General features: G+C 43.6%; 1 protein-coding gene across 3 annotated transcripts in view; it reads left to right on the top strand.

The window, feature by feature from the left end:
• The window catches only part of LOC124012744 (protein PRRC2A-like), a 56532-nt gene that overhangs the window by 5905 nt on the left and 24288 nt on the right, over positions 1-26339 (top strand). For all 3 annotated transcript variants that reach the window (XM_046326673.1, XM_046326671.1, XM_046326672.1), the window contains exons 2-7: positions 3427-3578; positions 18236-18413; positions 18814-18910; positions 18997-19090; positions 19214-19357; positions 19755-20008. In XM_046326673.1, the coding sequence (XP_046182629.1) occupies positions 3464-3578; positions 18236-18413; positions 18814-18910; positions 18997-19090; positions 19214-19357; positions 19755-20008 (882 nt within the window). In that variant the 5' untranslated portion in view covers positions 3427-3463. The remainder of the gene's footprint in view (positions 1-3426; positions 3579-18235; positions 18414-18813; positions 18911-18996; positions 19091-19213; positions 19358-19754; positions 20009-26339) is intronic.

Genomic DNA, 26339 nt, shown 5'->3' with positions numbered 1-26339 from the left:
GAGATATACTTCTCCTTAAGCAACCGCGGTGTCAGATTTTTTAAAAACTTTGCGGAAAAAGCAAACCATGCAATAATCTGAGTACAGCGTTCAGACAACAAGGCAGCCAAAAAGATATCCGCCATATTGGGTAGTCAACATTAGTCAGAAAAGGCATTATAAATATTCACTTACTTTTGATCTTCATCAGAAAGCACTCCCAGGAATCGCAGTTCCACAAATGTTTGTTTTGTTCGATAATGCCCATCATTTATGTCCAAATAGCTTCTTTTGTGAGGGCGTTTGGTCAACAAATCCAAAAGCGCGTTCAGGTCCAGCCGAACATCGGACGAAAAGTTCAAGAAGTTAGGTTTACAGCCCTTAGAAACTTGTCAAACTAAGTATAGAATCAATCTTTAGGATGTTTCTATCATTAATCTTCAATAATGTTCCAACCGGAGAATTCCTGTGTCTGGAGAAAAGCAATGGAACGAGAGCTAACTCTCGTGACTGTGCGATACGAGCTTGTGGCACTCTGCCAGACACCTGACTCATTCCTCTCTCGGGCCCACTTCACAGTAGAAGCCTTAAACAAAGTTATAAAGACTGTTGACATCTAGTGGAAGCCTTAGGAAGCGCAACATAACCAATATCCCACTGTATCTACAATAGGGGCTGAGTTAAACTACAAGCCTCAGATTACCCACTTCCTATTTGGATTTTTCTCAGGTTTTCGCCTGCCATATGAGTTCTGTTATACTCACAGACCTCATTCAAACAGTTTTAGACACTTCGGAGTGTTTTCTATCCAATACTTCTAATAATATGCATATATTAGCATCTGGGACAGGGTAGCAGGCAGTTTACTCTGGGCACCTTATTCATCTAAGCTACGCAATACTGCCCTCCTGTCACCAAGAAGTTAACAGGTGTAGCTTTTTAATTTGTGAAAATTATTTCCTTTAATGAGTTTTAGCCAAGCAGCTGTGATAAGCTAGGGGTGGTATAAAGAAGATAGCCCTAAATGGTAAAATACCAAGTCCATATTATGGCAAGAACAGTTCAAATAAGCAAAGAGAAACAACACTCCATCATTACTTTAAGACATGAAGGTCAGTCAATCTGGAAAATTTCAAGAACTTTGAAAGTATCTTCAAAGTGCAGTCGCAAAAACCATCAAGCGCTATGATGAAACCAGCTCTCATGAAGACCGCCACAGATAAGGACGACCCAGAGTTACCTCTGCTGCAGAGGATAAGTTCATTAGAGTTACCAGCCTCAGAAATTGCAGCCCAAATAAATGTTTCACAGAGTTCAAGGAACAGACACATCTCAACATCAACTGTTCAGAGGAGACTGCATGAATCAGGCCTTCACATCAAATTACTGCAAAGTCACCACTACTAAAGGATACCAATAAGCGGAAGAAACTTGCTTGGGACAAGAAACACGAGCAATGGACACTAGACCGGTGGAAGTCTGTCCTTTTGGTCTAGAGTCCAAATTGGAGATGTTTGGTTCCAACTGATGTGTCTTTGTGAGACGCAGAGTAGGTGACCGGATGATCTCCGCATGTGTGGTTCCCACCGTGAAGCAGGGAGGAGGAGGTGTGATGGTGACACTCTGATTCACTTAGAATTCAAGGCACTCTTAGCCAGCATGGCTACCACCGCATTCTGCAGTGAAATGCAATCCCATCTCGTTTTGCGCTTAGTGGGACTATCATTTGTTTTTCAACAGGACATTGACCCAACACACCTCGAGGCTGTGTAAGGGCTATTTGACCAAGACGGTGAGTGATGGAGTGCTGCATCAGATTGCCTGGCCTCCACAATCGCCCGACCTCAACCCAATTGAGATGGTTTGGGATGAGTTGAACCACAGAGTGAAGGAAATGCAGCCAACAAGTGCTCAGCCTGTGTTGGAACTCCTTCAAGACTGTTGGAAAAGCATTCCAGGTGAAGCTGGTTGAGAGAATGCCAATAGTGTGCAGAGCTGTCATTAAGGTAAATGGTGGCTACTTTGAAGAATCTAAAATATATTTTAATTTGTTTTACACTATTTTGGGTTACTACATGATTCCAAATGTTTAATAGTTTTGATGTCTTCACTATTATTGTAGAAAATAGTAAAAACAAAGAAAAAGTAGGTGTGTCCAAACGTTTGACTGGTACTGTGTACATTCATTCTAAACTTGACAAATCCATCCTTATTGTTCTGAAATCAAATCATACATCAAGCATACTACTTTTTGCCACAAGGACTCAAACGTACATGTGCAGTAGGGTGAATAAACCCCTACATCACAAAAAAAAACTTCTCCCCAAATAGAAGCAGATTTTCTGTCTCTATATTTTACATAAATATTTATATTATGTGTGGAGGGTCACCAGTCAAGTCAGTGCCCGTTGTGGAGAGAGCTGAGTCCTGTTGTAGTGAAACCAGCCCAGCAACATGTGACAGAGCTGACATTCTCACCGTGCAGTACCAGCACAAACAGGACTGTTGTTTTGGGTGACGCACACAGAGACAGTAGGTAGGTTGGTATGTCTTTTCTGGGTCATTCTAGATGAAAAACCCTTGGAATGACTTTTGTCTGGTACTGTATATATTTTCAGATCTGACCGCGGACCCCCTGCATTTTGTTACGTATTTACATTACATTTACATTTAAGTCATTTAGCAGACGCTCTTATCCAGAGCGACTTACAAATTGGTGCATTCACCTTATGACATCCGTATGGGTGGTCCCAGGAATCGAACAAACCATCCTGGCGTTGCAAGCTCCATGCTCTACCAACTGAGCTACAGAGGGCCCCAGTTGCCCGTTAATTCATTTGATAATCATCAACTCAATGTGCAGTTTGCAATTGACCTCCATCTTTGTAACATGACAAGGGGGCAACATTTTCCCCCTACAAAGACGGATATTGTTTTTGTAATATATGATCCGTTTACAGACACAGAACAACTCTCAAGCTGTAGCCAAATCTTTATGAATTGGACCGATGTCAGCCCAGTGGATTTTATTGGTGAGCTGGAAAATGGGCTCAACCCTGGTGTTGTTGCCATGGAGGCAACCCCTCTCAAGGCAGTCCTAGAAAAAGTGAACATAATTTATAATGCATCACCATGGAAACTATGCCATGGATCACATTATTCTCTCGGTACAGTATTTCCTGTGTTGACTTGTTCATGGCAATGTACTGTTCACGTGCTAGCTCTGCTCACACATTGGTCTCTAATGTTATTGACCTGTTCTGAGCACTGTCCCCCCCTCTGTCTGTCCACACTACAAACTTTGTAATGCATACACTGTTAAGAAAAGACTGGATATCGGGACTCGTTTTGTTGTTTAGAACCTGCATCAACTCAACACCACGTTTACCTTCACGTTCAGTGACGCATACATGGTGTCAAATGTCTCCATCTCTTTCTCTCTTCCAGTCTCAGGGCTCACCTTACTCAATGAGCGGACAGCGCAATGTCAGAGCGCTCTGGGCAAACTGCAAAGGGGAAGGATGGCAAATCCAAGTATGCGTCTCTCAACCTGTTTGATACCTACAAAGGAAAGAGCCTTGAAGCACAAAAGCCTGTTGGTGAGTATTCTCGTTTCCATTGTCCAGGTAGTGTGTTAGTGTGTGGAACAATTTCAGGTGTTGACGTGAGGTGTCCTTATCCAGGTCATCGGATCATTTTCTGATCCATCATAGGTGATTGGATTTGCTGATATCGATTATGATAATAAGTCATATTATGCAATCATTTTCCAACATGAGATGAATGGGCCAACTTGACAAGAAGTGCATACACAACCCACATTTTAGCACTTAACATTTTAGTGTTTAGTTTTAAGTTTTAATGTCACATGCACAAGTGCAGTGAAATGCATTTCTTGCGAACTCAAAACTATGGCTGTGGCGGTCAATTTCGTCAGCCAGTGATTGTCAAGCAATCAACTGCCGGTCTCACCGTAAATGACCGTTTAACTAACACATTTAGCATCCCCTGGCTTCCTTGCATTTAAAAAAAACTAATTATATAACCAGGAAGGACTCATTGCGATTTTAAATGTATTTTCCAAGAGCGTCCTGGCCAAGTTTAGCAGCACCAAGTCATTACACAATTATAGACGGACAACATGAAAACGACAAGTCCTCTAGTAAGAACTGGAGGTCGACCGATTAATGGGAATGATCGATTAATTAAGGCCGATTTAAAGTTTTCATAACAATCGGAAATCGGTATTACAAATTGTATAGAGGGAAATAGTCCTATAATTCCTATAATAACTACAACATAAAACCTCTTCCCTGGGAATATTGAAGACTCATGTTAAAAGGAACCATAAGCTTTTATGTTCTCATGTTCTGAGCAAGGAACTTAAACGTTAGCTTTCTTACATGGTACATATGGCACTTTTACTTTCTTCTCCAACACTTTGTTTTTGCATTATTTAAATCAAATTGAACATGTTTCATTATTTATTTTATTGATGTATTATATTAAGTTAAAATAAGTGTTCATTCAGTATTGTTGTAATTGTCATTATTACAAATATATTTTTTTAAATCATCCGATTAATCGGTATCGGCTTTTTTGGTCCTCCAATCGATATCGGCGTTGAAAAATCATAATCGGTCGACCTCTAGTAAGAACCATAGAAATCAGTAACGAAATCATAAAACAGCAAATAAAAAACATTGACAGGTCAAGGAATCCGCCTCAAAATCCTTCATAAATTATTTAAAAACACCAATCGGGACAAGTTCTTCCAGTTTAAAAGTAATTTGTAAGGCGTTCAAATCCAATGGCGCAGAGTACATAAAGGCCCTTTTACCAAATTGGAACTGTTGGCAAAATAAATCCTGGGAACGAATAGAGTACCCACCACATTTCCGAAGAATTAAAATGGTAGTAAACCCACAATGGCTTTGTAATTAAAAGTATACCAGGGACAGAGATTCAAAGCAAGAAATTCCAACTGTTGTCAAATAGTTTCAGACTTTGCCACACTTACAAGGAATGTAGGCTTTTACATATAGCCACACCCACACCTTTTTTAAATCAATCAGTGCGATACACACTGTAACCATTTTATACAAATATCCTTATCAAGAAGAGACTTGCGGAGCCAGGTTTCAGAAAACACAACTGCATCAGTTGATAAAGCCAAAATCCTAACCCCATCAATTTTAGACAACAGGCGCCCATTGTCCGATATACTCACCCAGCGGCAATGTTTATTTTCTCCAGGGTTCGGTCATGTCAGTCCGCAAAGCAATACCACTGAAATTGTCATTTTCTCTGAGAGATTTAAGAAATAAAGGCCAAGGAAAGGTATGGGGAGAGAGGGACTGTGTGTGCATGTATGAGTCTGTGTGTGAGTAGATTGGGGGTGGAATGAGAGAACGGTTTGGGGATTGTTGAGCTGCCGCTGTCAGCCAGGTGGAGAGCGAAGAGGAGCAGCTTGGACGAGACACTCAGCAGAGGGAAAGGGAGGGTTACTTAGGTAAACTTTGAGTAAAGAAGTGCAAATGCCGATTAAAAGAGTATTCGAGTTGGGGGAGACCCGCTATCTTTACACCAGCAAAACTAAGTAGTTTGCACTACACAACAAGGAAAGTATAGATTTGCGCCACTATAAATGAATTGTTATTAGTAGGTTAAAAACTACTAATCACAGACAAACGACTTGACATGCTGCCATCTTGGATTGAGAGACTGCATAGCCTACAAGCCACTGATGCAGACCTTTGAAACAACTATATTTTAAAAAGTAATATAGCCTACGTCATCACAATATATCCATTATTTATTTTAGACTGCTCTAAAGAAACATGGTATATAGTCTATTGCAGAAGAACAGAATAGCGTACTCTGAATTGTCGTTATGTTAGGCCCTAATCTGGCTGTGGGCTACACTTATTCATTTAGCAGACAAGATTTGCTTTGAATTCCGTTGCATTATTTTATAGTACGAAGAATACAACAGGGCTCTACAGTGCTACCATTTTGGGGGCATATGCTCCTAAATATTTTTGCTGTGCCTCCTGGAATTATAATTTGGGAGCACAAGTGCCTCTTAAAAAAATGTAATAATAATCACCAAGATCAAATCAATGTCTAATTTTATTTGTCACATACACATGGTTGGCAGATGTTAATGTGAGTTTAGCGAAATGCTTGTGCTTTTAGTTACGACAATGCAGTAATAACCAACGAGTAATCTAACCTAACAATTCCAAAACTACTACCTTATACACACAAGTGTAAAGGGATAAATAATATGTACATAAAGATATATGAATGAGTGATGGTACAGAACGGAATAGGCAAGATGCAGTAGATGGTATCGAGTACAGTATATACATATGAGATGAGTAATGTAGGGTATGTAAACATTATATTAAGTGGCATTGTTTAAAGTGGCTAGTGATACATGTATTACATAAAGATGCAGTAGATGATATAGCGTACAGTATATACATATGAGATGAGTAATGTAGGGTATGTAAACATTATATTAAGTGGCATTGTTTAAAGTGGCTAGTGATACATTTTTTACATCAATTTCCATTATTAAAGTGGCTGGAGTTGAGTCAGTATCTTGGCAGCAGCCACTCAATGTTAGTGGTGGCTGTTTAACAGTCTGATGGCCTTGAGATAGAAGCTGTTTTTCAGTCTCTCGGTCCCTGCTTTGATGCACCTGTACTGACCTCGCCTTCTGGATGATAGCGGGATGAACAGGCAGTGGCTCGGGTGGTTGTTGTCCTCTGATCTTTATGGCCTTCCTGTGACATCGGGTGGTGTAGGTGTCCTGGAGGGCAGGTAGTTTGCCCCCGGTGATGCGTTGGGCAGACCTCACTACCCTCTAGAGAGCCTTACGGTTGTGGGCGGAGCAGTTGCCGTACCAGGCGGTGATACAGCCCGACAGGATGCTCTCGATTGTGCATCTGTAGAAGTTTGTGAGTGCTTTTGGTGACAAGCTGAATTTCTTCAGCCTCCTGAGGTTGTAGAGGCTGCTGCGCCTTCTTCACAACGCTGTCTGTGTGGGTGGACTAATTCAGTCCTCCAACAATCTGTCTCACTTTCCCGATCAATTTCTTCTAAAATTGTGTGTACATCTGTATAGCTAGACTTAGATTTAGCTTTCCCTGACTTAGTCGCCATACTGATTGATATATAAACAGCTGAAAATGCGCTTTACCAAAAAAGTGCTGTGCGTAACATGCGTTCCTTCCAGTATGAATCTTCAATGGCGAATGACCCTCTTTACACCGGACTTTACTACATGGGTTGGTCTTCCAACACAACCATTACATATTGCCGTTTACCTCAGCTCATTGGCTATCTACCCAGCTGGATTTCAAGACGATCAGTGGTCATTGGGTTAAAATACAGTCAATCAACGAAACAGCGGTCATATCATTGGTGCACAATGATGTAATTACTTGTTGTCTTCAAATCAGTTTCTTTCAGCCAATACGTCCCGCGAAATGACCCATCAGGTTTGGTTGTGTTACAAACAAACCAGTTGATTGCAATGAAACCAAACATGACTGTAAAAGTCACGTTTAGTGTGTGTATTTACATCGAATCTGCTGTCGAAAATTGAATGAGACGGAATTCACAGCACAAGCGGTTCACAAAATTTCGCGTTAGACTATAAAAATGGATTTTATCGAACAAAAGACCATTCATTGTGTAACAATGAGCATTGGGATTGCAAACGGAGGAAGATCGTCGAAGGTAAACAATTTATTTTATTGCAATTTGTGATTTTGTTACCCCTTGTGCTGGTTGAAACAGTTTATTTTTATTGGGCTCTGTTCTCAAATTAACGCATCGTATTATTTCGCAGTAAATCCTTTAAATCTGACAACGCAGTTGGATTAGCAAGATTCTAGGCTTTCGAAACATGTGAGACACTTGTATTTTCATGAATGTTTAATATGACTATTTATGTAGCGATCAATGTACGTTGTCGAATTTAATCCCGCTAACGGGTTCGGTGCGCAGAGAGGTTAGTGATTCCACAGGTTGGTGGTATTTTTTTATTTAGCCATTGCTGACCCCATGCTTACATCTTTATCACAAATAAGACGATTTGCTTTCCCTGGTGCCAATTCCATGTAATAGTCCCACAAGGGTGCTCTGCTTTTCTCTGCCATCTGTAAAACATGCACACAGCTCTAAGGTGACAATGATAATGAAGAGTCTGCTTAGGAGACAAATACTCTCAACTGTTTGAATAAAAATAGAGTTTAAATTACCTGTGATGAATGTTGAAAACAAAAACTGTAATTTCTATATGCAGGAAATCTTATTTTAATAATGGGCATGGTACCAAAGTGCGAGTCATAATTCCCATGACACCTTCTAGCAAAATCTGAAAAGCGGTTCCTTAATTCATTTATTCCATAGCATATTTTTTAGATTCACTTAAAATAAGGTCTGTGTTTCGTGTAGTCTAACACCACCTTGCCAATTTTATAACTGTAGATATCCATAGGACAAGGTAACTCAGATCAATATAGGCTAAATATGAGCGAAGATTGTTTTTTTTTGTAGAGTGTATTTATGAAAATATGTTGACAAATGTTACCTTATCCTAGTGAGATTTACACGGGTATCAAAACACTGAGGCACGAAACAGGCCTTATTTGGGGCGGCAGTGGTTAGAGTTCGAATCCCCGAGGTGACAAGGTACAAATCGTTCTACCCCTTAAAACAGGCACTGTTCCTAGGCCGTCATTGAAAATAAGAATATGTTTATTAATTGACTTGCCTACCCTTCGTCTCTCCCTAGCCCATATGGGAGTTGTAGCGATGAGAAAAGATAGTAGTTACTAAAAACAATTGGATACCATGAAAAGGGGGTACATTTTAAAAATTTGAGAAACTGGCCCTATATACTTATTTTTGTTATTTATTTCACTTTAGTTGTGATACAAATGTTGGGCTATATGTTTTGATTTTTAATACATTAAGGCTGCATGGTGCGACTGAAGATTTGAAAAAAGTTGCATGAAAGGCATGAGCACGGCTTTGTTTTTTGTGCAGGCTGTACACACTTCATCAGTCTCTCATTCACAATTTGACAAGCACTTGATAATGCATCGAATTTCCCGGCGGCATCGTCTTTGTGTGGCCGTAATGACCCCTAAAAAATTAATGCCCCTTGTGGCTGTTGTGCCCTTGGGCTGAATATAATAATTATAATTAGGGCCGATTTTCAAGTTTTCATAACAATCGGTAATCTGCATTTTGGACGCCGATTATTGCTGGTTGCATTCCATGAGGAAACTGCGTGGCAGGCTTGACCACCTTTAACGCTAGTGCAGCAAGGAGCCAAGTTAAGTTGCTAGCTAGCATTAAACTTATCTTTATAAAAAACAATCAATCTAAACTTCTTGACGCTACTCATCCCGTTAGCGGGATAATTGTCATCAACAACCGCTGAATTGCAGATTGCCACATTCAAATAATATTACAAAAAAATTTTATATTCATGAAATCACAAGTGCAATATAGCAAAACATAGTTTAGCTCTGTTAATCCACCTGTCGTGTCAGATTTTGGAAATATGCTTTACAGTGAAAGCAATCCTAGTGTTTGCGTAAGTTTATCGATCACTAGACAAACATTATGAACACCTAGCATCAAAGTAGCTTGGTCACGAAAATCAGAAAAGCAATCAAATTAATCGTTTACCTTTGATCTTCGGATGTTTTCACTCACTCACTCCAAAATACCTATGTTTGTTTGGCGCGTTATGTTCAGAAATCCACAGGCTCGAGCAGTCACAACGCAGACAAATTCCAAATAGTATCCATAATGTCCACAGAAACATGTCAAAAGTTTTTATAATCAATCCTCAGGTTGTTTTTAAAATATATAATTGATAATATATCAACCGCGTCTGTCTTTTTTAGCAAGAGAGGGAGAGACGATGGCTGCCCAAGCTCTGTTGCGCAAGCAAAACTCATGCGAACACCTGATGCGATATCTTTCTCGCTCATTTTTCAAAATAAAAGCCTGAAACTATGTCTAAAGACTGACACCTTGAGGAAGTGATAAGAAAAGGAATCTGGTTGATATCCCTTTAAATGGAGCGAAGGCAGGTTATGGAACATAGCGCTTTCAAAATAGAAGCCACTTCCTGGTTTGATTTTCATCAGGTTTTTGCCTGCAATATAAGTTCTGTTATACTCACAGACAATATTTTGACAGTTTTGGAAACTTTAGTGTTTTCTATCTTAATCTGTCAATTATATGCGTTTTCTAGCATATGGGCCTGAGAAATAGGCCGTTTACTTTGGGGACGTTATTTTTCCAAACATAAAAATAGTGCCACCTAGCTGAAAGAGGTTAACTACACATGGTTGATATTACTACGATAACTAGCCTGTCCTGCGTTGCATATAATCAACACGGTGAACAGGTGACTTTTTAACAAAAGCGTATTCGTGAAAAAGCACAATCGTTGCACGAATGTACCTAACCATAAACAACAATGCCTTTCTTAAAATCAATACACAGAAGTATATTTTTTAAACCTGCCTATTTAGTTAAAAGGAATGAATTTGAGCAGGCAATATTAACTAAGGAAATTGTCACTTCTCTTGCGTTCATTTCATGCAGAGTCAGGGTAAATAAAGGTGAAATAAATCAAATAAAAAATGCAACAGTTTGGGCCGCCTGGCTATTTGCGAACTAATCTGCCAGCATTTTACATAATTATGACATTGAAGGTTGTGCAATGTAATAGCAATATTTAGACTTAGGGTTGTCACCCTTTCGATAAAATACGGTTCCGTATTTCACTGAAAGAATAAACGTTTTGTTTTCTAAATGATAGTTTGCGGATTTGACCATATTAATGACCAAAAGCTCGTATTTCTGTTCATTATAATTAAGTCTATTTTATTTTTTATTTGAGTTATTTCACCTTTATTTAACCAGGTAGGCAAGTTGAGAACAAGTTCTCATTTACAATTGCGACCTGATTGAGTGGTGGTAGGCAGCAGCAGGCTTGTAAGCATTAATTCAAACTTTACTGCAGCTCTTAGCAATGGTTGATTCACAGTGCTGTTTATGACTTCAAGTCTATCACATCCTGAAATTAGACTTGGCAATAATAAAGTGCCTATTAGAATATCCAATAGTCAAAGGTATATGAAATACAAATGGTATAGAGAGAAATAGTCGACGCGTCATAATTCCTATAATAACTACAATCTAAAACTTAACTGGGAATATTGAACCACCAGCTTTCATATGAAATGCTATTTTGGCCATATCGCCCAGCCCTAGTACCCCTAGGCTAATGACTTCTCCGAAAGCTAATTGGAGTCAGGAGTCAGCTATTGTGGAGTCCAATCAATGAGACAAGATTGGAGATGTTGGTTGGAGCTGCTCTGCCCTGTAAAAAATACTCACAAAATGGGAGTTTGCTATTTACAAGAAGCATTGCCTGATGTGAACCATGCCTCGAACAAAATAGATCTCAGAAGACCTAAGATTAAGAATTGATGACTTGTATAAAGCTGGAAAGGGTTATAAAAGTACTCTAAAAGCCTTGATGTTCATCAATCCACGGTAAGACAAATTGTCTATAAATGGAGAAAGTTCAGCACTGTTGCTACTCTCCCTAGGAGTGGCCATCCTGCAAAGATGACTGCAAGAGCACAGTGCATAATGCTCAATGAGGTTAAGAAGAATCCTAGAGTGTCAGCTAAAGATTTACAGAAATCTCTGGAGCGTGCAAACATCTCTGTTGACCTGTCTACGATACGTAAAACACTAAACAAGAATGGTGTTCATGGGAGTCACCACGGAAGAAGCCACTGCTGTCCAAAGAAAAACATTGCTGCATGTCTGAAGTTTGCAAAAGTGCACCTGGATGTTCCACAGCGCTACTGGCAAAATATTCTCTGGACAGATGAAACTACTGTTGAGTTGTTTGGAAGGAACACACAACACTATGTGTGGAGAAAAAAAAGCTGACATCAAAACCTCATCCCAACTATAAAGTATGGTGAAGGGAGTGTCATGGTTTGGGGCTGCTTTGCTGCCGCAGCCTGGACAGCTTGCTGTCATCGGTGCAAAAATGAATTCCTAAGTTCATCAAGACATTTTACAGGAGAATGTTAGACTATCTGTCCGCCAATTGAAGCTCAACAGAAGTTGGGTGATGCAACAGGACAACGACCCAAAACATAGAAGTAAATCAACAATAGAATGGCTTCATCAGAAGAAAATACACCTTCTGGAGTGGCCCAGTCAGATTCCTGACCTCAACCCGATTGAGATGCTGTGGCATGACCTCGAGAGGTTCACACCAGACATCCCAAGAATATTGCCGAACTGAGACGGTTTTGCAAAGAGGATTGGTCCAAAGTTCCTCCTGGCCATTCTGCAGATCTGATCCGCAACTACAGAAAGTGTTTGGTTGAGGTTATTGCTGCCAAGGGTTCACATACTTTTCCCACCCTGCACTGTGAATGTTTACACAGTGTGTTCAACAAACACATGGAAACATCTACTTTTGTGTGTTATTAGGTTAAGCAGACTGTCTATTGTTGTGACTTAGATGAAGATCAGGTCAAATGTTATGACCAATTCTTGCATAAATCCAGGTAATTCCAAATGCCTCACACTACTTTACACTATATGTACAGAGGTAAGGTGACTAGGCAACAGAAATTAGAAAGATTAATAGCAGCTTGTATGTGTGTAGAGTCAGTATTAATGTAGGTGTCGTGTCCCCTGTATATATCGTTTCTTTTTCGTTTTTTACATATTTCTCTTCGCATATCTCTTTAAAAACTTTTTGCTAAACCTAAGCCTCCAAATACTCTCCTGCAAACCGCCTCACCCAATGTAGCTATTTTTCCTAAAGTATTTATATTTACTTCGGAACCCCTCAACTGAAGCTCAACTGAAGCTAGCCAGCTAACCACCAGCCATGCTAGCGGTCTTCAGCTAACCGGTCATCAGCTAACCTTCAGCCCGGAAAGCTCTCGCCAGTTCGAACAACGCGACTCTGACCAGAGCATAACGGACCTATTTATTTTTCATCCCCGGAATCCCACCGCAAACGGAACATTTTTCAGCTGGATCTTCACAACTAGCTATCTACGAACTGTTAGCTTGCTAGCACAGGCCTGCTAACCGTCTGCATCGCCGCGTCCCAAACACCCATATTTACTTTATATCTCTTTTTGATTTTTAATTTGTTTAAAGCGTCTGCTAAATGGCATATATTATTATTTATTATTATTATACCTTCCGGAAACCTGCCTCACCCAATGTGATACGGAATTGCTATTATTTTTTATTTTTTAGGACACACTCAAGTACCTCCAGAAGCTAACCAGCTAACTAGCTACAAGCTATTTAGTCATTGTTAGTTTTTTAAACCTGGATAACACTCGCCAGTCCAGCTTCCCTGCCCCATCCACCGCTGCCCCCTGGACACTGATCTCTTGGCCACATAGCTGATGCACGCTGGACTGTCCATTAATCACGGTACTCCATTCTGCTTGTTTGTTTTATCTGTTGGCGCCGTTGCCTAGTCAACGCCATTTTACCTGCTGTTGTCGTGCTAGCTGATTAGCTGTAGTTGTCTAACCTACTGTTTTAGCTAGCTTTCCCAATTCAACACCTGTGATTACTGTATGCCTCGCTATATGTCTCTCTCAAATGCCAATATGCCTTGTATACTGTTGTTCAGGTTAGTTATCATTGTTTTAGTTCACAATGGAGCCCCTAGCTCCACTCTTCATACCCCTGATAACTCCTTTGTCCCACCTCCCAAACATGCGGTGACCTCACCCATTACAACCAGCATGTCCAGAGATACAACCTCTCTCATCATCACCCGGGGCCTGGGCTTACCTCCGCTGTACCCGCACCCCACCATACCCCTGTCTGCGCATTATGCCCTGAATATATTCTACCATGCCCAGAAACCTGCTCCTCTTATTCTATGTCCCCAACGCTCTAGGCGACCAGTTTTGATAGCCTTTAGCCGCACCCTCATACTACTCCTTCTCTGTTCCGCGGGTGATGTGGAGGTAAACCCAGGCCCTGCATGTCCCCAGGCACCCTCATTTGTTGACTTCTGTGATCGAAAAAGCCTTGGTTTCATGCATGTCAACATCAGAAGCCTCCTCCCTAAGTTTGTTTTACTCACTGCTTTAGCACACTCTGCTAACACTGATGTCCTTGCTGTGTCTGAATCCTGGCTCAGGAAGGCCACCAAAAATTCAGAGATTTCCATACCCAACTATAACATCTTCCGTCAAGATAGAACTGCCAAAGGGGGAGGAGTTGCAGTCTACTGCAGAGAGAGCCTGCAAAGTAATGTCATACTTTCCAGGTCCATACCCAAACAGTTCGAACTACTAATTTTGAAAATTACTCTCTCCAGAAATGAGTCTCTCACTGTTGCCGCCTGCTACCGACCCCCCTCAGCTCCCAGCTGTGCCCTGGACACCATTTGTGAATTGATCGCCCCCCATCTAGCTTCAGAGTTTGTTCTGTTAGGTGACCTAAACTGGGATATGCTTAACACCCCGGCAGTCCTACAATCTAAGCTAGATGCCCTCAATCTCACACAAATCATCAAGGAACGCACCAGGTACAACCCTAACTCTGTAAACAAGGGCACCCTCATCCTAACCAACTGGCCCTCCAAATACACCTCCGCTGTCTTCAACCAGGATCTCAGCGATCACTGCCTCATTGCCTGTATCCGCTACGGAGCCGCAGTCAAACGACCACCCCTCATCACTGTCAAACGCTCCCTAAAACACTTCTGTGAGCAGGCCTTCCTAATCGACCTGGCCCGGGTATCCTGGAAGGACATTGACCTCATCCCGTCAGTCGAGGATGCCTGGTCGTTCTTTAAAATTAATTTCCTCACCATCTTAAATAAGCATGCTCCGTTCAGAAAATGCAGAACTAAGAACAGATACAGCCCTTGGTTCACTCCAGACCTGACTGCCCTCGACCAGCACAAAAGCATCCTGTGGCGGACTGCAATAGCATCGAATAGTCCCCGCGATATGCAACTGTTCAGGGAAGTCAGGAACCAATACTCGCAGTCAGTCAGGAAAGCTAAGGCCAGTTTCTTCAGGCAGAAGTTTGCATCCTGTAGCTCCAACTCCAAAAAGTTCTGGGACACTGTGAAGTCCATGGCGAACAAGAGCACCTCCTCCCAGCTGCCCACTGCACTGAGGCTAGGTAACACGGTCACCCCCCGATAAATCCATGATTATCGAAAACTTCAATAAGCATTTCTCAACGGCTGGCCATGCCTTCCGCCTGGCTACTCCAACCTCGGCCAACAGCCACCCCCCCCCCCCCCCCCCCCGCAGATCCTCGCCCAAGCCTCTCCAGGCTCTCCTTTACCCAAATCCAGATAGCAGATGTTCTGAAAGAGCTCCAAAACCTGGACCCGTACAAATCAGCTGGGCTTGACAATCTGGACCCTCTATTTCTGAAACTATCCGCCGCCATTGTCGCAACCCCTATTACCAGCCTGTTCAACCTCTCTTTCATATCGTCCGAGATCCCCAAGGATTGGAAAGCTGCCGCAGTCATCCCCCTCTTCAAAGGGGGAGACACCCTGGACCCAAACTGTTACAGACCTATATCCATCCTGCCCTTCCTATCTGAGGTCTTCGAAAGCCAAGTCAACAAACAGGTCACTGACCATCTCGAATCCCACCGTACCTTCTCCGCTGTGCAATCTAGTTTCCGAGCAGGTCACGGGTGCACCTCAGCCACACTCAAGGTACTAAACGATATCATAACCGCCATCGATAAAAGACAGTACTGTGCAGCCGTCTTCATCGACCTTGCCAAGGCCTTCGACTCTGTCAATCACCATATTCTTATCGGCAGACTCAGTAGCTTCGGTTTTTCGGATGACTGCCTTGCCTGGTTCACCAATTACTTTGCAGACAGAGTTCAGTGTGTCAAATCGGAGGGCATGTTGTCCGGTCCTCTGGCAGTCTCTATGGGGGTGCCACAGGGTTCAATTCTCGGGCCGACTCTTTTCTCTGTATATATCAATGATGTTGCTCTTGCTGCGGGCGATTCCCTGATCCACCTCTACGCAGACGACACCATTCTATATACTTTCGGCCCGTCATTGGACACCGTGCTATCTAACCTCCAAACTAGCTTCAATGCCATACAACACTCCTTCCGTGGCCTCCAACTGGTCTTAAACGCTAGTAAAACCAAATGCATGCTTTTCAACCGATCGCTGCCTACGCCCGACTAGCATCACCACCCTGGATGGTTCCGACCTTGAATATGTGGACATCTTTAAGTACCTAGGTGTCTGGCTAGACTGTAAACTCTCCTTCCAGACTCATATCAAACATCTCCGATCGAAAATCAAATCAAGAGTCGGCTTTCTATTCCGCAACAAAGCCTCCTTCACTCACGCCGCCAAGCTTACCCTAGTAAAACTGACTATCCTACCGATCCTCGACTTCGGCGATGTCATCTACAAAATGGCTTCCAACACTCTACTCAGCAAACTGGATGCAGTTTATCACAGTGCCATCCGTTTTGTCACTAAAGCACCTTATACCACCCACCACTGCGACTTGTATGCTCTAGTCGGCTGGCCCTCGCTACATTTTCGTCCCCAGACCCACTGGCTCCAGGTCATCTACAAGTCAATGCTAGGTATAGCTCCGCCTTATCTCAGTTCACTGGTCACGATGGCAACACCCATCCGTAGCACGCGCTCCAGCAGGTGTATCTCATTGATCATCCCTAAAGCCAACACCTCATTTGGCCGCCTTTCGTTCCAGTACTCTGCTGCCTGTGACTGGAACGAATTGCAAAAATCGCTGAAGTTGGAGACTTATCTCCCTCACCAACTTCAAACATCTGCTATCTGAGCAGCTAACCGATCGCTGCAGCTGTACATAGTCTATTGGTAAATAGCCCACCCATTTTCACCTACCTCATCGCCATACTGTTTTATTTATTTACTTTTCTGCTCTTTTGTACACCAATATCTCTACCTGTACATGACCATCTGATCATTTAGCACTCCAGTGTTAATCTGCAAAATTGTAATTATTCGCCTACCTCATGCCTTTTGCACACATTGTATATAGACTCCCCCTTTTTTTCTACTGTGTTATTGACTTGTTAATTGTTTACTCCATGTGTAACTCTGTGTTGTCTGTTCACACTGCTATGCTTCATCTTGGACAGGTCGCAGTTGCAAATGAGAACTTGTTTTCAACTAGCCTACCTGGTTAAATAAAGGTGAAATAAAAAATAAATAAAATAAAAGGTGCATATTATGTGTGAGTGAGCAGATGATTGAGAGTAGCTTACATCCTTCATGAGAACTGGAGTTACACATGTAAATCCTGTCTTGGATTTGGCTCCGTTTCATATAAAATGCCTATGTAGTTTGTTCCCTCCATTGATCACGTAAACTCTGTTATAGTAAATATGCTTTGCTTGAGCTTACTCCACGGCTATTCAACTGGTGGCCCGCGGGCCAGATTCGGACCGTTTATTATTTTAGACTGGCCCTTTGATCAATTTTGAACGCTACTGTCTTACTGTGTCAGTGAAAGGGAGAACTCCAATACATGATGACAAGCCATATTAGCTAGTATCTAGGCCAGTGTCTATAATAATGTTGATTGGGGGAAAGATGAAAGGAGCAAAGTACTGAGCGATCCTTGATGAAAACCTGCTCTGGACTTCAGACTGGGGCAAAGGTTCACCTTCCAGCAGTACAACGTCCCTAAGCACACAGCCAAGACAACGTAGGAGTGGCTTCTTGACAAATTCAATTATTAGTGGGTCTCATGGTTGTGGAAGGCTTATTTCTTTCTTTATTTAACCTTTACCAAACTAGACAAGTTAAAGGTTTATATTTAGCTGGGTATAATTTCATAAGCCCTGCATTCGTTCGATTTTCGACTACTATTCGAAATGCAGTAATAGTTGACCCTTTACATTCTACAACATTAAAAAAAAATCTAGATATGCTTTTTAGGCCTTCTCACCCAGCCCTAGTTGTAACTCAATTCTCTGCAGTTCTTGCGGAGTCTTTATCAAACGCCTACATCTTGTCGGCGATAACCACTGTTCTTTTCATGACCTCATCTCCCCTCCCATTTGGTTCTCAGTGGTCTCAAGTTACTGTGGTCTTTCTGCTAATGACCTCATCTCCTCTCTCTTCCTCCCCCATCAGTTCCCCCCCGCCATGGCCTTCAGTCTCTTGGTAAAGTTGCCTCCGCGCGGCGCATGCCACCCCCTGCCAGCCTGCCCAGTCTGAAGGCGGAGAACAAAGGCAACGACCCCAACGTCTCGCTAGTTCCCAAAGACGGCACAGGATGGGCAAGCAAGCTGGAACCAGCAGACCCAAAGAGGTGAGGGGGGCCCCCTTGCACACTCCCCATGAGGCGCTCTATCGATTTCACTATACTAAATTATTCTCAGTCAGCACTCTATTCACTGAGCTTTACTATTTAACGTGGCTGGGTTATTATTGCCTCTTGTTAAAAATCTACATCTGCCCAGAACTCAAATTGAATCGATTTATCATCTATACTGATGATTTATCTGAATTAGCAGGATTGTGTCCATCTTCAGAATAAATATATTCTAATGGTGATATGAATATACAGATGCTATGTTATCTCAGGAAAGGCCAGCAATACCGCCGTGGAACATTGGTAATAGGCCCCTAACTCGGTAACTGGCACAATTGTCGGTCTGACTGGCGTGTCTGACACTTACCCATCTGGCGTTTCTCTCTCCTTCTCTCAGTACCGATGTATTGTCAGAACCGCAGCTGGAGTTGCCGCAGCCTGTGGTTTCACAGACTCCTGTACCGACCCGCCCGAGAACCCCGCCAGCTCCAGAGGTACACACCAATTCCATATCAATGTGAACTGAAATACAAAATGGTTCCATACCGCCATGGTCCTTATTGTTGTGTGTGTGTCTCAGGTTCCACCTCCGGTTCCCGCCCCGGTTTCAGCCCAGGCCGCAGGGGCAAGGTCCTGGGCTCAGGCCAGTGTTACACATGGAGCACAAGGAGATGGCGAGTATCATACTTTACATCTGTCACGTCTCCGCAGACTTGACTGCATCATCAATGGCTTCCTAACTAACTCGCGTCTGGATATTTAACTGTGAGTAACCCCTCCTCTCTCGCACCATACAGGTGGAAAGGGATCAAACCAACCGTCGCCATTCTCTCGAGAGGAATTTCCCACCCTGCAGGCGGCTGGCGACCAGGACAAAGCTGGCAGAGAACAGGGCACTGCAGATCAGTGGTATGGGCCCGGACCAAGCCTCCGCCCTCCGAGTGAGTGACGCTCATTTCTGTATAGGTTATTATAGACCACACAGTGAAGAGGGCTACCAACAGAACAAGAAGCAGTGGTCAGAGCATGTGCATATTTTTTCATTTCTTTGTAAAAAAAAATTTTTTTTAAAAATAAAGTCCTAAAATTCCCACATTTTCCAGACATGCCAGTGTGAGAATTACCTCCCTGCTTATTCACTCCTGAGTCTAAGATTCCTCTCACTGAAAGAAAGGGAAAAAAAAAAATTTGGAAACAGTTCTGTAACTAGGACATCGGTTATGGCAAGATTTCATTGCATGTCCACTGTTTCTTCCTGAATACAAATGCTAGTATAAGTGGCTTCTATTCCCTCCTGTTTTTTTAACCTCTTTTCCTTGTTTTTCCCCCTCTCCCCAGACATGACAAGTTGGCGGGACGGTGGGGGCCGCGCCTTGGCACCCACCGGGGAAGGGGTCGCAGAGGGTGGCCCAGGCGGGACGCTGGTCATGGAGGGGGCTGCCGTTGGTGGCCAGGAAGGCCAACCTCTCCACCAGCAGCAGAACCCACAGTCCCATGGGCCGCCTAGGAACCCCCCTGCCAGCAGCCCCGTGCTGCCCCAGACCCCCGTGGGCCCTGGCTTCCCACAGTACAGAGGGATCATGCCTCCATTCGTAAGTCTACTCCTGGTGTGATCTCTGCATGTGTGCTCACAATAGATGTGGCTTTCAGAAAGTAGTCACGCCCCTTGACTTTTTCCACATTTTGTTATTATAGCTTGAATTTAAAATGGATTACATTTAGATTTTGTGTCACTGACCTACACACAGTACCCCATAATATCAACGTGGATTTTCATATATATTTTTTTATGTTAATAAAAAATGAAAAGGTGAAATGTCTTGAGTCAATAAGTATTCAACCCATTTAAGGAAAACTTCTAGTTCAGGAGTAAAATGTTGCTTAATAAGTCACATAATAAGAGCGCATGGGATTCACTCTGTTTGCAATAATAGTGTTTAACATGAGTTTGTAATGACTACCTCATCTCTGTACCCTACACATACAATTATCTGAAAGGTACCTCAGTCGAGCAGTGAATTTTAAACACCGATTCAACCACAGACCAGGATGTTTTCCGATGCCTCGCAAAGGACACCTATGAATCCAAGATGGCTTAGCAGTCAGACGTCTTGTCGTGTCCCTTGTATATATAGTTTTTTAAACAGAGTTTTCTTCGCGTATCTTTTAAAACATATTGCTAAACCTCAACTTCTAAATACTCTCCTGCAACCCGCCTCACCCAATGTAGCTATTTTTTTCTAAAGTATTTATATTTACTTCGGATCCGGAACCCCTCAACTGAAGCTAGCCAGCTAACTACCAGCTATCACTACCAGCTATCAGTCAGCAAACCATTGCTAGCGGTCTTCAGTTAATCGGTCATCAGCTAACCTTTAGCTCGGAAAGCTCTCGCCAGTTCGAACAACGCGACTCTAACCAGAGCATAACGGACCTATTATTTATTTTTTATCACCGGATTCCCACCGCAAACGGAACATTTTCAGCTGGATCTTCACAACTAGCTAACTAGCTAACTGCAACCCCGGATGATTACTCCTGGCTAGCGTTTCCACCCACTTAGCTTGAAGCTAGCCCGTCCAGAGCTCCTGTGCTACCACCGAAGCGTACTCCTGGGCTACAATATCCGGACCCACGACTGGTCTATCGATGTCACCGCATGAAGAGGCATAAACAGACTCACGCCATCGCGACGCCCCCCAAAGGCTAACTTTCTAGCCCTTGCTATCTCCTTGTTTAGCCTCGGTCCGCTAACTGCTACCTTGTTTAGCCCCGGTCCGCTAACTGCTACCTTGTTTAGCCCCGGTCCGCTAACTGCTACCTTGTTTAGCCCCGGTCCGCTAACTGCTACCTTGTTTAGCCCCGGTCCGCTAACTGCTACCTTGTTTAGCCCCGGTCCGCTAACTGCTGCCTTGTTTAGCCCCGGTCCGCTAACTGCTGCCTTGTTTAGCCCCGGTCCGCTAACTGCTGCCTTGTTTAGCCCCGGTCCGCTAACTGCTGCCTTGTTTAGCCCCGGTCCGCTAACTGCTGCCTTGTTTAGCCCCGGTCCGCTAACTGCTGCCTTGTTTAGCCCCGGTCCGCTAACTGCTACCTTGTTTAGCCCCGGTCCGCTAACTGCTACCTTGTTTAGCCCCGGTCCGCTAACTGCTACCTTGTTTAGCCCCGGTCCGCTAACTGCTACCTTGTTTAGCACCGGTCCTGCTAACCGTCTGAATCGCCGCGTCCCAACCACTCACTGGACCCATATTTACTTTCAATCTCTTTTCGATTTTTAATTTGTTTATACCTTCCGGTAACCTGCCTCACCCAATGTGATACGGAATCGCTATTATTTTTAATTTTTAGAACACACTCAAGAACCTCCAGAAGCTAACCAGCTAACTAGCTACAAGCTATTTAGTCATTGTTAGCCACTGCTAGCGGCTTTTGTTTTTGGCACAGCCAATACTCGCCAGTCCAGCTTCCCTGCCCCATCCACCGCTGCCCCCTGGACACTGATCACTTGGCTACATAGCTGATGCATGCTGGACTGTCCATTAATCACGGTACTCCATTCTGCTTGTTTATGTTTTATCTGTCGGCCCCAGCCGCACTCAGGATCTGTGTGTAGTTAATCCGACCCTCCCTGCCTAGTCAACGCCATTTTACCTGCTGTTGTTGTGCTAGCTGATTAGCTGTTGTCTCACCTACTGTTTTAGCTACTGTTTTAGCTAGCTCTCCCAATTCAACACCTGTGATTACTGTATGCCCCGCTGTATGTCTCTCTCAAATGTCAATATGCCTTGTATACTGTTGTTCAGGTTAGTTATCATTGTTTTAGTTTACAATGGAGCCCCTAGTTCCACTCTTCATACCCCTGATACCTCCTTTGTCCCACCTCCCACACATGCGGTGACCTCACCCATTACAACCAGCATGTCCAGTGATACAACCTCTCTCATCATCACCCAGTGCCTGGGCTTACCTCCGCTGTACCCGCACCCCACCACACCCCTGTCTGCGCATTATGCCCTAAATATATTCTACCATGTCTAGAAATCTGCTCCTTTTATTCTCTGTCCCCAATGCTCTAGGCGACCAGTTTTGATAGCCTTTAGCCGCACCCTCATTCTACTCCTCCTCTGTTCGGCGGGTGATGTGGAGGTAAACCCAGGCCCTGCATGTCCCCAGGCACCCTCATTTGTTGACTTCTGTGATTGAAAAAGCCTTGGTTTCATGCATGTCAACATCAGAAGCCTCCTCCCTAAGTTTGTTTTACTCACTACTTTAGCACACTGCTAACCCTGATGTCCTTGCCGTGTCTGAATCCTGGCTCAGGAAGGCCACCAAAAATTCAGAGATTTCCATACCCAACATTTTCTGTCCAGATAGAACTGCCAAAGGGGGAGGAGTTGCAGTCTACTGCAGAGATAGCCTGCGAAGTAATGTCATACTTTCCAGGTCCATACCCAAACAGTTCGAACTACTAATTTTGAAAATTACTCTCTCCAGAAATAAGTCTCTCACTGTTGCCGCCTGCTACCGACCCCCCTCAGCTCCCAGCTATGCCCTGGACACCATTTGTGAATTGATCGCCCCCCATTTAGCTTCAGAGTTTGTTCTGTTAGGTGACCTAAACTGGGATATGCTTAACACCCCGGCAGTCCTACAATCTTAGCTAGATTCCCTCAATCTCACACAAATCATCAAGGAACCCACCGGGTACAACCCTAAATCTGTAAACAAGGGCACCCTCATAGACGTCATCCTGACCAACTGGCCCTCCAAATACACCTCCGCTGTCTTCAACCAGTATCTCAGCGATCACTGCCTCATTGCCTGTATCCGCTACGGAGCCGCAGTCAAACGACCACCCCTCATCACTGTCAAACGCTCCCTAAAACACTTCTGTGAGCAGGCCTTTCTAATCGACCTGGCCCGGGTATCCTGGAAGGACATTGACCTCATCCCGTCAGTTGAGGATGCCTGGTCATTCTTTAAAAGTAACTTCCTCACCATTTTAGATAATAAGCATGCTCCGTTCAAAAAATGCAGAACTAAGAACAGATATAGCCCATGGTTCACTCCAGACCTGACTGCCCTCGACCAGCACAAAAACATCCTGTGGCAGACTGCAATATTATCAAATAGTCCCCGCGATATGCAACTGTTCAGGGAAGTCAGGAACCAATACACGCAGTCAGTCAGGAAAGCTAAGGCCAGCTTCTTCAGGCAGAAGTTTGCATCCTGTAGCTCCAACTCCAAAAAGTTCTGGGACACTGTGAAGTCCATGGAGAACAAGAGCACCTCCTCCCAGCTGCCCACTGCACTGAGGCTAGGTAACACGGTCGCCACCGATTAAACCCATGATTATCGAAAACTTCAACATGCATTTCTCAATGGCTGGCCGTGCCTGGCTACTCCAACCTCGGCCAACAGCTCCGCCCCCCACGCAGCTACTCGCCCAAGCCTCTCCAGGTTCTCCTTTACCCAAATCCAGATAGCAGATGTTCTGAAAGAGCTGCAAAACCTGGACCCGTACAAATCAGCTGGGCTTGACAATCTGGACCCTCTATTTCTGAAACTATCCGCCGGCCAGTGTTGCAACCACTATTACCAGCCCGTTCAACCTCTCTTTCATATCGTCTGAGATCCCCAAGGATTGGAAAGCTGCCGCAGTCATCCCCCTCTTCAAAGGGGGAGACACCCTGGACCCAAACTGTTACAGACCTATATCCATCCTGCCCTGCCTGCCTATCTAAGGTCTTAGAAAGCCAAGTCAACAAACAGGTCACTGACCATCTCGAATCCCACCGTACCTTCTCCGCTGTGCAATCTGGTTTCCGAGCCGGTCACGGGTGCACCTCAGCCACACTCAAGGTACTAAACTATATCATAACCGCCATCGATAAACAGTACTGTGCAGCCGTCTTCATCGACCTTGCCAAGGCCTTCGACTCTGTCAATCACCATATTCTTATCGGCAGACTCAGTAGCCTCGGTTTTTCGGATGACTGCCTTGCCTGGTTCTCCAATTATTTTGCAGACAGAGTTCAGTGTGTCAAATCGGAGGGCATGCTGTCCGGTCCTCTGGCAGTCTCTATGGGGGTGCCACAGGGTTCAATTCTCGGGCCGACTGTTTTCTCTGTATATATCAATGATGTTGCTCTTGCTGCGGGCGATTCCCTGATCCACCTCTACGCAGACGACACCATTCTATATACTTCCGGCCCGTCCTTGGACACTGTGCTATCTAACCTCCAAACTAGCTTCAATGCCATACAACACTCCTTCCGTGGCCTCCAACTGCTCTTAAACGCTAGTAAAACCAAATGCATACTTTTCAACCGTTCGCTGCCTGCACCCGCACGCCCGACCAGCATCACCACCCTGGATGGTTCCGACCTTGAATATGTGGACATCTATAAGTACCTAGGTGTCTGGCTAGACTGTAAACTCTCCTTCCAGACTCATATCAAACATCTCCGATCGAAAATCAAATCAAGAGTCGGCTTTCTATTCCGCAACAAAGCCTCCTTCACTCACGCCGCCAAACTTACCCTAGTAAAACTGACTATCCTACCGATCCTCGACTTCGGCGATGTCATCTACAAAATAGCTTCCAATACTCTACTCAGCAAACTGGATGCAGTTTATCACAGTGCTATCCGTTTTGTCACTAAAGCACCTTATACCACCCACCACTGCGACTTGTATGCTCTAGTCGGCTGGCCCTCGCTACATATTCATCGCCAGACCCATCTCAGTTCACTGGTCACGATGGCAACGCCCATCTGTAGCACGCGCTCCAGCAGGTGTATCTCACTGATCATCCCTAAAGCCAACACCTCATTTGGCCGCCTTTCGTTCCAGTTCTCTGCTGCCTATGACTGGAACGAATTGCAAAAATCGCTGAAGTTGGAGACTTATCTCCCTCACCAACTTCAAACATCTGCTATCTGAGCAGCTAACCGATCGCTGCAGCTGTACTTAGTCTATTGGTAAATAGCCCACCCATTTTCACCTACCTCATCCCCATACTGTTTTTATTTATTTACTTTTCTGCTCTTTTGCACACCAATATCTCTACCTGTACATGACCATCTGATCATTTATCACTCCAGTGTTAATCTGCTAAATTGTAATTATTCGCCTACCTCATGCCTTTTGCACACAATGTATATATATATAGACTCCCCTTTTTTCTACTGTGTTATTGACTTGTTAATTGTTTACTCCATGTGTAACTCTGTTGTCTGTTCACACTGCAGGTCGCAGTTGCAAATGAGAACTTGTTCTCAACTAGCCTACCTGGTTAAATAAGGGTGAAATAAAATACAATAAAAAATTTAAAAATTCCATTTTTTTCCTCGCTGTATAGGGTATTGTGTGTAGATGGTTGCGAGGGGGGAAAAAACACATTTTAGCATTTAAAAAAAAATCAAGCTATAAGACAACAAAATGTGGAATAATTCAAGGGGTATGAATACTTTGAGGGCACTGTATTATCTCAGTAGCTAGTTTTTCATCCATTTGTAAAAGATTTTCAAGCGGCAACGCCTGTTCTTATCCTCTCTGGGATATATTACCCAACTGGCCCACATCCATTGAAAATGCAGAGCGCCAAATTCAAATAAATTACTATAAAAAGTCATCTTCCATGAAATCACACATTCAATATACCAAATTAAAGCTACACTTGTTGTGAATCCAGCCAACGGGTCAGATTTTAAAAAATTCTTTACGGCGAAAGCAAACAATGCTATTATCTGAGGATAGCACCCAAGAAAACAAACACAGACCATCGTATTTCAACCATCCAGGCGCGACACAAAACTGCAGAAATAAAGATATAATTCATGCCTTACCTTTGACAAGCTTCTTCTGTTGGCACTCCAATATGTCCCATAAACATCACAAATGGTCCATTTGTTCGATTAATTC

This window comes from Oncorhynchus gorbuscha, linkage group LG24, assembly GCF_021184085.1.
Source record: "Oncorhynchus gorbuscha isolate QuinsamMale2020 ecotype Even-year linkage group LG24, OgorEven_v1.0, whole genome shotgun sequence".
In the NCBI taxonomy this organism is placed as follows: Eukaryota; Metazoa; Chordata; class Actinopteri; order Salmoniformes; family Salmonidae; genus Oncorhynchus; species Oncorhynchus gorbuscha.
This window is presented reverse-complemented; position numbering and strand designations above follow the sequence as displayed.